The 13,937-nt window shown below is 59.3% G+C and overlaps 1 protein-coding gene across 1 annotated transcript; it reads right to left on the reverse strand.

Annotated features, from left to right (window-relative positions):
• Nucleotides 1-231: 231 nt before the first annotated feature.
• On the reverse strand, nucleotides 232-12,150 carry LOC311209004 (maestro heat-like repeat-containing protein family member 2B; the record flags this gene model as incomplete). Its single annotated transcript, XM_084286054.1, has 29 exons — nucleotides 232-526; nucleotides 759-913; nucleotides 1,158-1,310; nucleotides 1,399-1,511; nucleotides 1,983-2,106; nucleotides 2,996-3,134; nucleotides 3,354-3,433; nucleotides 3,536-3,658; nucleotides 3,900-4,055; nucleotides 4,364-4,486; nucleotides 4,636-4,755; nucleotides 5,051-5,158; nucleotides 5,391-5,443; nucleotides 5,831-5,972; nucleotides 6,181-6,221; nucleotides 6,344-6,506; nucleotides 6,699-6,806; nucleotides 6,943-7,062; nucleotides 7,296-7,369; nucleotides 7,456-7,569; nucleotides 7,681-7,750; nucleotides 8,031-8,123; nucleotides 8,463-8,606; nucleotides 8,970-9,121; nucleotides 9,889-10,054; nucleotides 10,507-10,629; nucleotides 10,973-11,100; nucleotides 11,282-11,386; nucleotides 12,000-12,150. 29 exons carry the CDS (start codon nucleotides 12,148-12,150, stop codon nucleotides 232-234), a joined length of 3,636 nt encoding a protein of 1,211 aa, XP_084142180.1.
• Between the last annotated feature and the right edge of the window lie 1,787 nt (nucleotides 12,151-13,937).

Raw genomic sequence — 13,937 nt, forward strand, 5'->3', positions numbered from 1 at the left:
GCAGGAGCCGAGGGAGGAGAGAGGGAAGCAAGCTCTGGACCCCCTCCTTGGACTGCACGGACACCATTTCTGAGATGACACAGGTGACCTGCAGGGAAATGAGACCACCCGAGAAGCACCCGTTAAACAAGAGCTTTGCCACCAGCCGCGGCCCGCTGGCTGCCTGCACGCCCCGTATCCGGGACAGCCTTGCAGCCTGGGAGCAGCGGCTGTCCTGGCCGTCCCGAACTGCTAACGCTGAGACACTGCAGCAGTGTCCTGGCAGTGTCCAGAGACGCTTGCAAAGGGCACCCAACGCCTCAACGCCTTGCCCTTGCACTGGGAGTGGGGGAGCAGACGCAAAGCCTCTACCACTGAACGTACAGTCAAGGACTCCGCAGAAGGCTGGTGGGTGTGCAGCCTGCGACTGGACGAGCTGGGCTGGGAGCTGTCGTCTCCCACTCTCTTCAGCTTCCTCGATAAGCGCTTCAGCACACTGATGCCAATGCTGTCTCTCCCCAGAGTCCTCCACAGCTCCAGTGTGTTTCTGCCAAGAGATGTGCAACCGTGAGCCCGTATGTTCTGTGACCTGGGATGCCTTCACCTCACGCTTCTTCAGCAGCCGGGCTGAAGATGCCCGGTTCCTACCAGCGCTACAAGCACACCTCCGACAGTTGGGTGGAGGAGAAGGAGCTGCTGCTTCACTTGGATCGCCCTAGGGGAGGCAAGCTACGGCTCTCTGAGCCCAGCAGGAAAGGGAGTAGCGCATGTACATGTACCTGTCCACAGGCACAAACTTCTGGAGGATGACGTTAATCGTGAGCTCCTCGTGATGGCGGGCCAGGATCAGCACCGCATGGTGCACGAAGTACATGAACGAGGTCTCCCACATGGACTGTGTGCAGGTGTGCAAGATGGAGAGGATTCGTCGCACCTGAAAGAAGCAGGGGAGAAAGAACGTCTGGGCACATCCTGGCTTCTACGGGAACATGGACGTTCAGCCCATGAGCCACGCCTGCTCCCTTGCCACGCTTTCACGCTCTAAGGTGAAATTTCACCCCTAGCACCCTGCCCAAGCCCTGCCTCTGCACCGAGTGCTTCTTTAGCACAGCAACGGCAAGATGTGTGGTGCGACAGCCAAAGCGAGAAAGTCCAAGGCATGGACAAAGGTCTCTTACGTCTGGACGAATGTCCTTTCCACATGTCTCCAGAAAGGTGAGCATCCAGTTGCCTGCAGCACGCACGCGGCTTCCTCTGGCACGCCGGAAGGGCTCCTTGATGGCATTCATGAAGTCTGTGGCCTGTTCTTTGGGGAAGTTTTTGCAGACGATCTGGAAAGTTGCAAGGAACAGGAGAGATCCCGTCACGGCTCCGCTCCAGCTCTTCAGAACATAATGGAAGCTTGAGGGCACTCTTTACCTCTGCGATTTGGATGGAGGTCTGGAGCTGCAGAGATGCGTCGCTGCGAGCACTCAGCCCCTCACACAAGCTCGCAGGATCGTCTGTCTCCAAAACCCTGTTCGTGGCCTTGGCTGGAACGAGCACGGGGAGAAAAGGGGAGTCACACTTTGGGAAACTGAACTTCCCTTCCCAGCCTCTGCTGAAGGGGGACCAGGGGCCAGGGGAGTCAGTCTTGAACTCGGTGCAGCGGGATGTCCCTTGCCAGGTTCTGCCGCTGAGAAAGCCTGGGCTGCACAGAAAAGACCCTTCTTTTCCCTGGAGGTGCTTGTTTCAGGGGCTGTAGGCCTCTGCTGTCAGCAGCAGGGGTGGCCCTGAGTGCCCCTGGCTGCAGGAAACGCTGCTGGCAGGTGGCCCTGGGTGGCCCTCTGCCAGGATCCCTCCCCAGGTGGCTGGGGAGGTGGAGGACGAACAGGGTGGGGACAGGACAGCAGCCGAGCACCGTGCCTCTCCTTTCCCTCCTGGTGGCAGGGCCCAGCCCCCGCGATCCTGGTAGGGCCAGGCGGGGCAGAGGGCCGGCAGGCGCCTGCTCTACTCACACTCACCTTGGATGTGGAGAAGGGAGCTGAGGCAGGCAGCGGCCAGCTGGCGGGAGCTGGTCGTGGGCTCACAGGTCAGAGGCCCCAGCAATCCCGCCAAGGCGCCAAACGGCAGGTAGGCACCTCTTGTCTGCAGGGGCGAGAGGAAGAACAAGGGCTGTAGGTGGCCCCAGCACTCCCTTGTGTCTCCCACCCGCGCCCTGCTCAGGCCAGGACTGGGCAGAGGGGCCACCCCATAGCGCTGCGCTGGGGGACCCGACAGCCCGTGCACAGCTGGGCAGAGCTGCCCTGCCAGGCCCCCTTCCGGGTGGTTGGGGAGGGAGCAGGGGGCACACGGTGGACATCCTTCCTCACCTGAAAAGCGACTCCATCTCTGCAGTCCTCCAGCAGCTGGGCGCAGACCTGCAGGGCCCTCTTGCACACCCACGGATTGTCCGAGGAGAGCCAGAACCACAGGACCTGGGGCAGAGCAGCTCTGTCTCCCAAGGGCCATCTTTCCCTTCCCGCCATCCCTCTCCATTTCCCTCCCTTCCTGGCACTTTCCTTGAGGGTTCTGCCCTGCGGCACTGCCCCACTCTCTTCAGACACACCTGCTCCCACCCAGGAGCTTTTCCCTGCAGCCAGCCAGCCAGGGGCCGCCTCTTGGCTTTCCCCCCTGCAGGGCCCACTTCTTTGCCTCCCCGAGCTCACAGTCACCTGGCATGGCAGCAGGAGGTTCCTGCTCCTCTGCTAATTCCCCAGGGGCCCCAGAACTCACAGGGTCCCCACTGGTGACAGGAGGGATGCTTGCCCCATCACCCCATGGATACTCACGTCGACGATGTCTACCAAGTCGACAGGGCTTGGCTTTGTCTTGAGCAGGACTGCCATGAGCCGGCCCAGAGCCTTCGTGGCCATGTGCAGGGACTGAAAGCGCAGGAGAGGGACGGAGATGCAGGATCACGGCTGCTGCCAGCACACAGCTTGTGCTGGGGAGGGATCCTGACCGAGAGGTGGGCAGGGAAGAGACAGCAAGTTACCTGGAGCTGCAGCACTGCCTGCTCTGTGTTCCCAATCTCCCCAATCTGCTCAGCCGCTGAAGGAAGTGGCAGGATGGCCCGGCAGCAGTCAGACAGCAGGCTGCAAATTTCCGTGCTGCTGAAAGAGATCTCCAGCTTGCTGGCAAGGGGAAAAAGGAAGACGAGGAAAGAAAAAAATAAAGAAAAAGAGGAGTTACTAGCGCTCTCCAGAGAGGGTCAAATGGCATCTGGGCTTGTCCTCATCGACAGCCCCAAATCCAGCCAGCCCAGGCTGTGGCAGTGAGTGCTGCTCTTTGGGAACTCCCCGACAGGAGGAACGTCATCCCGCCTCACAGCCCCCGCCGCTCCTCGCTCTTACCTCCACTGCTCCAGGGCCAGAATCACCTTCAGGTGCAGTGACGTTGCCGGGAAGACCCAGACAGTCGTCTTCATCAAGTTCTGCAAGTCCCACCCAGAAATTTGCAAAGTGGGCATTGGGCACAGGAGAGCTCTTGCACCCTGCCCAGGGATGGGCACTACTGCCAGACACTGGGCACTCACCTGCAGGATCAGCAGCAGCTTGTGCTTCAGGACAGGATGGAAGCTGCCCAAGTTACCCACACCTTGGATGGCACAGCCGACCTCAAGGATGCTCTGCACCACGGCAAGATTTGTCTGCAAGTTCTGGGGCCCAAGAGAGAAGAAAACACTTGGAACTGGAGGAACTGGAGGAAGGGCCATGGGCTGCAAGAGGAACATGTGCACGCGGGGGCAATCTAGGGGAAGGGCTTGGATCTTCGTGCTGGGACAAACCATTCCTCGGGGGACCTTTAGAAAGAGACGGCCCGTCTCAGTGTGCCCTAGCACGGAGGGATTGGAGCTGGGGCACCCAGCATCCCTGCCCCTGCACGCCCCGAGCTCTCACCTGGCTGCTGGAGACAGAGAGCAGCAGGATGTTGCCCGCGATGTCTGCCTCCACGTCGGCGAGCAGCTGTTCCTTGGAGGCACGCAGTGCCATGCTGCTGTGGGCGAGCATGACAGCACTGCAAGTGGCCTCAGCTCTCCTGCTGGCCTGGGTCATCTGCGTTGCAAGAGATGCTGTGAGACGTCCGCCCGATGGCCCCCCACACCCCACGATGTCCCCTCCCCTGGGATCCCGAGGCAGGAGCTGCCCTGCCCCTGCACCAGCTTCTTCTTTCCCCGGGCACGTCTTGGCAGCTCCTCAAGCTGCTCCCCCAGCTCTCGGTGAGCTCTGGGGCCAGGAGCTGTTCCGAGCCTGCAGCTTGGGCGCTCGCACAGGGCTGGGCCAGAAGGGCGCAGCCTCTGTCACGGTGCAGAAGTGAGAAGCAGGTGGAAGAAAGCCAGGGAGTGAAACCCCAAACACCTCACCTGCCTGCGTCTGGAAACCCTAAAGCTCCGGCCACTGCACGAGGTGGCAGCAAATGTTGTTAATGTCTCCAAGACCAGGCGGAAGTGGCTGTCGGCGGCTTGGCAGACGAGAGAAATGATTCCCTGCAACAAAAGACCGAGGGACAGTTGGCACAGGCCCAGGCGTTCAGTCATGGCCAGCCACAGTGGTGGGCAGTGATGAGGAGCTGGAAAAGGCCTGGATCAGGGCTGGGAGAAGCCCTTTCCCCCAGGGACAGAGCAGGGAAGCTCACCTGGGCCTCAGAGGGCTCCTCAGGTTGTGCTTTTGTCAGATGTTGCAGCAGGTTCTCTTGGACATGTGGGAGTTCCTGACAAGCTCCCAGCGTCGTCCCAAGAGCCTTGTACAGGAAAGCCTGCAAGGGAAAAAGCCGAGCCCGAGATGCAGCAACAGCCTGGCATGCTGCAACGGGGCCAGAGCAGGACAGGCGCCAGCGCACGGGGAGCAGCCGAGCCCGGACGAAGGGATGGGCTTTAGCCAGCCCCGCTCAGCACGGAGGTAAAGGCCGTGGGGGGCAAGGGCTGGGGAAGCAGCGCAGACAGCCCTCGTGGGCAGAGCACCGCCTGCAGCCCCAGCCCCAGCCCCAGCCCCGCATGTGGGCGGGGGCCCCGTGGCTGTGCTGCCAGGGGAGAGCCAGGCAGGGAACCAACCTTCTCGCCAGAGCTGCTGGGAGAGCTGTCCAGCCGCTGGCTCAGCGCACAGCTCAGGCGCTTGGTCCAGGCGTCGTCCCCGATGGTTTCCAGGGATGCCCTCAGGAACTGCAGGAGAGAACAGGAGAGGAAGCGAATGCTTCTTGGCCTTTGACAAGCAGGAAGAGGCAGCGCCAAGGCACACGGCCACGCCAGAGTGGCATTCCATGAGAGCTGTGGCCCGTGTGAGAAGGGAGAGACTCCTCGAGGCAGGCAGGAGGAGGCGCGGGGTGCCTAGGAAACACCCCTGCCAGCTGGGGAAGGCCACCTCTATATGCTACGCCTCCCAAGGCTGCAGTACCTGAAGCAGACGGCGCTCCCACTCGGCAGAGTCTGGGATGTTCCCCTTTCCTCCTAGAAAGTCGGCAGAAGAAAAAAAACCTTGCTTGGGACCAAGCCACAAAAGAAGAGCTGCTGCAAAGCTGGCCTGGCCCAGGGAAGCTGGTGGCTGCACCCGCTCCAGAGGCAGCCGTCCGTCCGTCCCTCCCCACAAGCACCGCCCCAGCAGGGCCATGGAGGTGCCACCAGGACCAGCATGCTGTCCAGGGGGACGGGAAGGGCCCCATCCATGCGCCAGGACGAATGGATCACTGTGGGACCGCTCCCCCCAGCTTCAGTGCTGGCTCCCTGGCAGGGAAACAGCAGCAGAACAAGCACTGGGCACCAGGCGGGGACTCCCCTTAGCCATGTTGGGAAGCTGACTTGCCGTGCCCTCCCTCCCCCTCCCCACCAGCACTTTACCTTGGAGGTACTGCAGCAGCAGGGGAATCTCGGTGTTCCACGTGGCCCCCACAGCTCCGTGGATCCTGCTGTGGAGGCTCTGCATCACCACCAAGGCAGCAGCTTGGAGTTCGCTGCCCGCAAAAGGAGACCCCGCCACCACCTGAGTACAGAGAGCAGAGAAGCAGGGTCGCTTCTGCCGCACGAGCCGCGACTTCTCCCCTGAAGGAAGCAGCTTGGCGCTACCCCGGCTGCTCCCTCCCCAGGGCTCTTGGCAGCAGCCTCGAAAGCATCGCTGCCCCGGCCTCTCTGGATGTTGCTGCCCTGTCCTGAAAAAAACTCTTTTGTTCCCTGGGGGGCCCACTACTCACCAGCAGGCGAGCCAGCAAGTTCTGTGGAGTCAGCGTTGTCTCTGCGGGGAGAAAGAAATGCTGGGTGAGATGCCGAGCCACACCGTGCCCTGCCACGCTGACATCCCTGCAGGACGCAGACACGGAGCTCAGCAGAGCTCATTGGGGGAGTTGCTACTCCTACCTTGCAACAGGGAGTTGAGGATGTCGGGATCCAGCTCTTGATGATCACGCCCTGCTGTTAGCTCATTTCTCTCAGCCAGGGCGCGGAGACAGTGCGAGAGGGGGATCAGCATGCCCGTGTACTTGGCTGGCATCACATACATCAGCAGCCTCGGCCACAGGAGCTGTAGGCAATGAGACAACTCAGCCCGTCAGCACTTCTGCCTCAGCTCAGAGCTGGGGAGGATGGTGTGCATCTCCCGGAGCACTTCAGAGCATGCTGTGGGAGAGCTTTCAGGTGTGCAAAGGGCTCTAGGAACAAATGGCCTGAAGAGAGGAGAGGAGCAGCAGCAGCAGCAGGACAGAGCAGGACTTACTTTGGCCATCCCTCTCACAGAGATGTCCAGGGACCCCAGGACGTCCATGCACAGCCCTTGGAGACCTCCTTCTTCCTGGGCTTCCTGGGCAGACAGGAGTCCTGCAGCCTGCAAGACAACATTGGGAACCCCCCGCTTGCTCTCAGTTCCTGCCCCAGAAGGCTCAGGCGTGGCCCCAGCAGGCTCCCATGCCAGCCTCCTGGCAGCACATCTCCCCAGGGAAGATGCTGCATGCTGTCCTTACCCTTCTGCTCAAGCTCTGGCTGAACTCGCTGAAGATGTATCCCACAACGTCCCATGCTGAGCAGCTGTGGACATTGGCACTGAGCAGCTCCCTGATGAAGTGCAGAACTGCCCTCCTCACCTGCCAGGGGTCAAGCGTGGTTAGCACAGGGACATGGGGACCTGCCCATGCTGGCAGCGGCATCACCTCTTGCCGTCAGCCCTCCCTCCAGTAAACACGAAGGAGCGGGGCAATGGCTGTCTAGGTCAGAGCCCTTCTAGTCCAGCCTTGCCAGGCTCTGCCTCTGCCCTGAGGGAAAAGGTTTCTCTCCCACCCCGACCCCGATGGCACGGTCCCTTCCCAAAGCAGCTCACCCGGATGCTGGGGTCCCTGCACACACACTTGACAGCCTCCACCACCTGGGGCAGCTTCTCTGCCATCGCGGGCTCTGCAAGAGATGCAGTGAGGCATGCGTGGAGGCACAGCCCAGCGGGCGGAAGAGAGCCCTCCGAGCCCTGACCCCGCAGTACTGACCGTCACAGCGTGCCAGAGCACCGAGCAGACCCAGGGCTGCCACGCGCACGGCCTCCCTCTCGTGGCCCAGCTGAGACTCCAGGAACAGGATTGTCTCCTCTGGGCAGATCCGAGCTGTGGGGAGGAAATCCCATCCTGCATTAGCAAGCAGCTTACACCCAGTTCTGAGCTTTGGGAGAGAGCTGCCAGGACACCACGGGGCATCGCCACGTCTCCTCTCCTTACCTTGCAGCAGGATGCACTGGGTCAGCTCTGCCTTATGGTCCTGGCTGTGCTCTTTGCGGTCAGCAGTGAGCTGTGGGAACAAGGTCCATTGGAGAAAGCCCCGGCAGCATTGAGAGGGACCGAAAAGAAACAGCGCTGCCAGCTCTCATCTCCCTGGGCACTCGTGGCAAGAGGACTCCCAGCCAAAACCCAGCCCACCCCACAGTGGCCCCAGGGACACACGCACAGGTCTGGAGCACCCAGGAGCCACCCAGGAGCCACGGCTGAGCAGCATTCAAAGACTCTGGAGTCCTCCCGAGACTCAGCCAAGAGGGAATTGCTGTGGCTGTGTGGCTTCAGGCTCCCCTTACCTCGCTGCACACGACACTGCTGATGGCAAGACACTTGCCCTTGGGGATGGGGATGTGAACTTGCTCCAAGGCCTCCAGGAAATAAAGGAGGCTCTGCAAGAGAACAGGAGAGGAAGAAAGGCCCGAAGCCATGTCAAGCCACTTGCGAATGGAGAAACTGTGCACAGCAGCAGAGCTCCCCGTGCAAACAGCCCCCAGGGAGGTGGGAGCAAAGCCTCCCATCTCCCAGAGGTGGGCCCCACTGACTCTTGGCTCCCTCCTGGCCCCATCACGGTTGCTCTTCCCTTGCCTGAAGAGCCTCAGATTGACCTCCCTGTTGCACGTTTCTCTAAGGGGAGCTCCCTGGCTCCTCCCTGCATGCCACAGATCTCTGAGCCCTCGTGCCACTTGCACAGACCCCACGTCCGTGCCAGGCCCTGCGCCACACCTCACCTTGGTCACCCTGGAGGAGTCTTGGACCATCCGATACTGGCGCAGGAGCCAGAGGAGTTGCTCCCAGACATGCTCCCGGTGCTCCTCCTTGTGCAGGAGGACACGCATCAAGGGAGTCATGGCCCCGATGACAGCTTGCTTGTCCTGGAGAGGAACCGGGGAGGCCCAGCGTCAAAGGCTGAAGGTCTGCCCTGCCCACAGAGAGGACTTCCCCTTGCCCTTTTTCCCTCCCTCTCCCTCTGCCTCCCCCTTCCCATTCCCCTCTCCCTTCTGCCCTGCAGGAGATGGGCTTGCTCTGGAGGGCAGAGAGGTTTTCCCCACCCCTCACCCCCCACCCTGCCTGCCCAAATGCCCTGGGCTTCAGCTGCTTCCCCACAGGGAGCCCCCAGCCTCAGGCACAGAGCCAGTGTGGGGCCTTTTGCAGCCAGCCTGCTGGGCACAGACAGAGGCACAGGCACAGGGGACATCCCTGCTGCCGTCCCCAGCTGGGAAAGCAGCACTTCTCACCTCTTCCTCCTGGCACTCCAGCCAGTTCCTTGCCACAGAGCAGAACACCTGGGAAAGGTTTTCGTAGAGCTGCTCCTTCTCCGTAGCAGGCAAGGAGCATCCTTTCCAGGTGCAGATGTAAACGTTGACCACTTTGGCCCACTGCTCCAGAGCTGCACAAAGAGAAGAGAAAAAGGAGCCTGGAGCAGGGAAGGGAGCAGCACCCCTGCCAGCCTGCTGGAAGCACAGGTCATTCAGCTCAGGAGCAGATCTAGGTTTGAGGGCAACTTGTGTGCTCCAGGTGTCTCAATGACAACGCCACGCCGTTTCTGTCCTCCACATGACACCTTCTCCTCACAGGCTCCAGCATTTTCCTCTGCAACCCCTGCCCTTCTCTTCCCCAGCTTTTGCCCATCAGGGCGCATGAACCTGGTAGGAAAGCCCAGGAAGGCAGCAAAGGGACCCAGGAGTTCCCGGGCACCTTCACCTCCAGCCCACAGAAACCTTCACCCACCCTTTCCAGGTGCCCCCAATGCTTTGGGATGGCCCAGGGCTGGCAGCACTGTGGGCTCAGGCCCGCCATGCCTGGTCTGAGACCAGAGCGAGGTGCCAGGGGCTGCTCTGCCCCTGCACCTGCCCAGGGTCCACTCACCACCGCAGGCAGCACGCAGGATCCGGCCGCTCCCTAACTGGCCCACCACGGTGCGCAGGCCCAACAGCACCACGCGCATGAAGGGGATGCACTGCAGGGCTGCGAAGAGAACGGAGAGTGGCCACGGTCAGAGCCCCCAGCCGGCACTGGCAGCGAGGGAGGAGGCGCTGCAGCCACAGTGCCCCCCAGCTCAGCACGGCTTGTGTGGAGAGGGGAAGGATCCCTTTCTATCCCAGCTCTCCCAGCCTGGCCCAAAGCGGGAGGGAGGATGGCGGTGCTGGACCGTACCGTTGGTGCTGAGGAGTTTGCCCACAGTGATGAGCACGAACTCCTTGGAGATCTTCCCTGGGGCATTCAGCTGGGCCAGGAGCTCGGCTAGCACAAAGCTGAAGTGGGAGCGGGCCAGAGCCACCAGGACGTCACTGGCAGCTATCTTCGTGTCTTCCATCACGCCCTGAAAAAGAGGCTCAGGTGAATTGCCCCCCGGGAGACAGGCTGAGTGAGGTACTTGGACGGGCTGAACAGCTGCAGGTGCCGGAGCACTGGCACAGAGACACTGTGGGGGCTCCTCCGTGGAGATCTTCAGAAGCCGCCTGGCTACTGGGCTTCAGCTCGAATGGACTTTGTGTGCTGGAGGCACTGGGGAGATGGCCCCTACTCCCCCACAACACCCCTTTGGGACAGCTGTGCCTGGGGCTGGGCAGCTGCCACCTCTGCTCCCCTGGGGAAGGAAGGTGAGCAGCTCCCCAGCTGTTGCTCCCCGCCTCGCCCAGGCAGGCTTCTCCCCAGCCCCTTGATCCCTCAGGGCCACTCTGGTGGGCCCTGAAAAACCTGTCTGTGCTGCTCTGCATTGCCCTCAAATGCCTGGCAGGCTGCTCTCATCGCCTTCCAAGAGCACCATCTCACCTGCTCAGCTGTCAGGTCACAGGACACCGCTGCTAGCAGCCGGTTGACCACACCACACTGCAGGCGGCTGTCATCTCCCCACAAGACGTTCTCCAGCTCGCAGTAGGTCTGCGCTCTGTCACCCTGGGGACAGACCAGCATAGGGATCAGTTGCACTTGCTTTGCTCCTCTTGCCAGCGCGCCGCCAGCTGCCCGCCCTCGCTCTGCAGAGCCTAGGGATGTGCTGCTGGGGCTGGGAAGCTGCAATAGGGACACAAAGCCCCTGGCCTCTGGGCTTGGGCACCCATGGGACCTTGGGATGGGGCCCGGGAAAATGACTGCTCCTTGAGAAGCTCCAGACTGGGCACTGCCCTGTGCCGGGGCTTCTGGACGAGAAAACAAAGAGGGCAGAGGTGCCACCAGGCACAGGCTCCCCCTGCTCCCCCAGGGAACCCCGCTGCATCATGGTGGGGAGCCCCCAGCTCACCTTCTCGTCTTGCAGGCGCTCTAGCAGAGAAGTCGCAACAGTGGCAGAGGTCGGGGCCGCTTCAGGGACAGGCCCTGGCACCCTGCCTCTGCCCTGGCGACGTCTACGTCTGGGCCAGCAGCCCACACCTGGAAGGAAGGAAAGAACGGAGCAGGTGTCATCGGTGCTGCTGGCTGCAGGGGGCTGGAGCTGGTAGGGACGAGTCTCTTGGCCAGTTTGGAGAGAAATCTCCGCAGGAGACGCAGCCCCGAGCAGCCTGCTGGGAAGGATCCTGCTTCAGCCCCCAACCTCCCTCGCGCTGCCCCTCACCGCTAAGGGCTCTCAGCCCCTCCATCGCAGCAGGATGTCCCCAGATAGACACAACGCTCTCTCTGGGTCCTCCTCCTACCGGTCCCACAAGCAACTGGGCCACAGCTGGCACCCGCGGCAGAGGGATATAGCAGGGAGACAGGAGGGATACGCTGTGACCTCACCACCAGGGCCTGTTACCACACAGAGGGCCGGCCCTAGGTCATCGCTGAACTAGTAGACTTGAGGAGGAAACTTCTGCACTGAAATACGTCATGGCAAACCTACTGTATCTTGGTCTGGTTGTCACCTTTCACCACTTCTCCCTTGGGGTCATAGAATCACACAATGTCCTGAGTTGGAAGGGACCCACAAGGATTGCTGAGTCCAACGCCTGAGTCTCCAAAGGACCACCCAAAAAATCAGACCCTGTGTCCAAGAGCGTTGTTCAAGTCTGAAGGGAAATTTATATAAAAATGTTCTAGAAATAAATCATCAGAACTAGATTTCCATTCATCATCATACAAATTTTTATGGTCCAAAGAGAAGAGTGATAATAGTGATGCTCTAGCCTGGTAGAGAGCATATTCATCTGAGACATGTAGGTCCCAGGCTTTCCTTTAATGAATACTGAAGTGTTTTGCACAAAACGGAATGCCTTTGACAGAACAGATGGAAAGACTCCAAAGCTTTAAATACCGTTTCATACATTCTTCTCATCCTCAAGTATATGCTCAACCATGGATCACAACAACAACAAAATCAAGTCCTAATATTCTTGATACAGCCACAGTGGCGCCGCCAGCTCTGATGGGCTGAGAGGTGCCACCGGATGCCCGGATTGCCTCAGTGGAGTCCGCCCGGTCCGTTAGGAAACTGGCCAGAGCCATCCGGAACCATCCAGAACATGCCAGAACCGGCCGTGCAGGCTGTCCCCAGGGCAGCCCCAGCCTTGGATCCCTCAGGGCCGCTCCTGCAGCCCCCTGCAACCCAGCCCTCACCCCCTGCCCCCAGCATGAGGTGGGAGGACGGGGCAGGGGGACAGGGCCAGGTCTCAGCCCAGAGGGGCTGAGCAGCGGTGGTGCACTGGGCCCTGCCCCGCTCTCCCCTCGCCCAGCCTGGCTGCCGCCGCTGTCAGGCAGCTGAGGTGCTCCGTCCCCCCGGCATCGCCCATGCTGGCTGCTCCCCTCCCAGCCTTGTCCTGCACAGGGATGGAAACGGTTCTGATCCCTTCCCATTCATGATGACTGGGGTGAGGCCGACCCAACCACAGTGCCCAGGTCTCCCTCTTGGCCTGCCTTGCAGACAGTTAATTCCTGCTCAGTTACAGTAGCAAGACCTTATTTTACAGTGACAGTTTATCTAGTTAAAGAATGTTGTTTACTGGTGTATTCACAAATTAAAAAAGAAACTACACCAAGGTTTTTTGTTTGTTTGCTTGTTTTCAGGAATTTGCACTGCAACATCCATCTTAGGCACAGTAGTACTCTTACAATAGTGCAATAGAATCACTTTTATTGTGTCCAATCTTTACTCATCTTCCTAAACACACTCATCTTTTTGACTGGGCACAAAAAGTACAGGATAAAAATAATTCAGTAAGGTATATAAGATCTGTTAAAGGAGCAGGTATCAGATGGCTGTCACACTTCACTTTCACTACTTCAGACATAATTACTGCTGCTTAATAGCTGATGGGCTGCAGTCAAATTTGCAGTCTAAATATTAAGTCTAAATATTATTGGCAGCAATAAATACCTGTCAGCAGCTGCTTTCATATACTAAAACAAACAAACAAACAAACAAACAAAAACTGTTTATGTCTGGTCAGAGTGATAAAACCATATGAGAGTTCACAAAATAACTGACTGTAAAAGGATTTGTCAGGTCAGATCTGCTGGGCTTCTGAATTTATACATCATTTTGGAAAAAATATTTGCAGCTACAGATTTGTGACAGTTGTTACAGGACATCAAATCAGAGATTAGGAGAAGGTCAAGTGTAAGGTTTTTTATCTACATTTTATGCAACTGCCTCTACTTTTTGGACAGTGTATGTAGGACTTCCTAGTAAAGTACCTCACTTCTGCTGACAAGGCAAGGAAAAGCGTGCAGCTTTGGGTGATAAGTGCACCTCTTACATCATCAGCAGACACGTGTCACGTTAATGTATTTAAATGTCAGTAAGTATCGTTTTATATTTCTTCTGGCTTCTCTTGTCTTTCACTTCTAGCACTAGACATGTAAAAAGGGCCCAGCAATCCCCCCAAGGTGCCAACCCGCTAAGTTTGTAAGCATCAGCCTCAGTAAGTTTCTTATCAAACACGAACATTGGGAACAAATGCCAACTCCACACCACTGGGCCCTGGGGAACCCAAAACCCCATCTTGGGTACAGCTGGCGTGTGGTTACAGCCTGCCCTCATGGCGCTGCGGCCATGGGCTCCACCCGCCCCACCACAGCGCCGCCAGCCCTGAGTGGCTGTGAGCTGCCTCCGGGTGCCCCGCTTGGCCCGGTGGACTCGGCCAGCCTGCTGGAACCGGCTGGAACCGGCCTGAGGCCATGCACAGACTGTAGAGCTCTGCCGCAACCAGTGCAGAGTGCAGTATAAGCTATATAAAAGCAGCATTAAACGCTATAATCATACACATAAACAGTACAAAGGCGGTGCACTGGGC

Source organism: Netta rufina, assembly GCF_964035555.1.
Source record: "Netta rufina genome assembly, chromosome: 4".
Taxonomy (NCBI): Eukaryota; Metazoa; Chordata; class Aves; order Anseriformes; family Anatidae; genus Netta; species Netta rufina.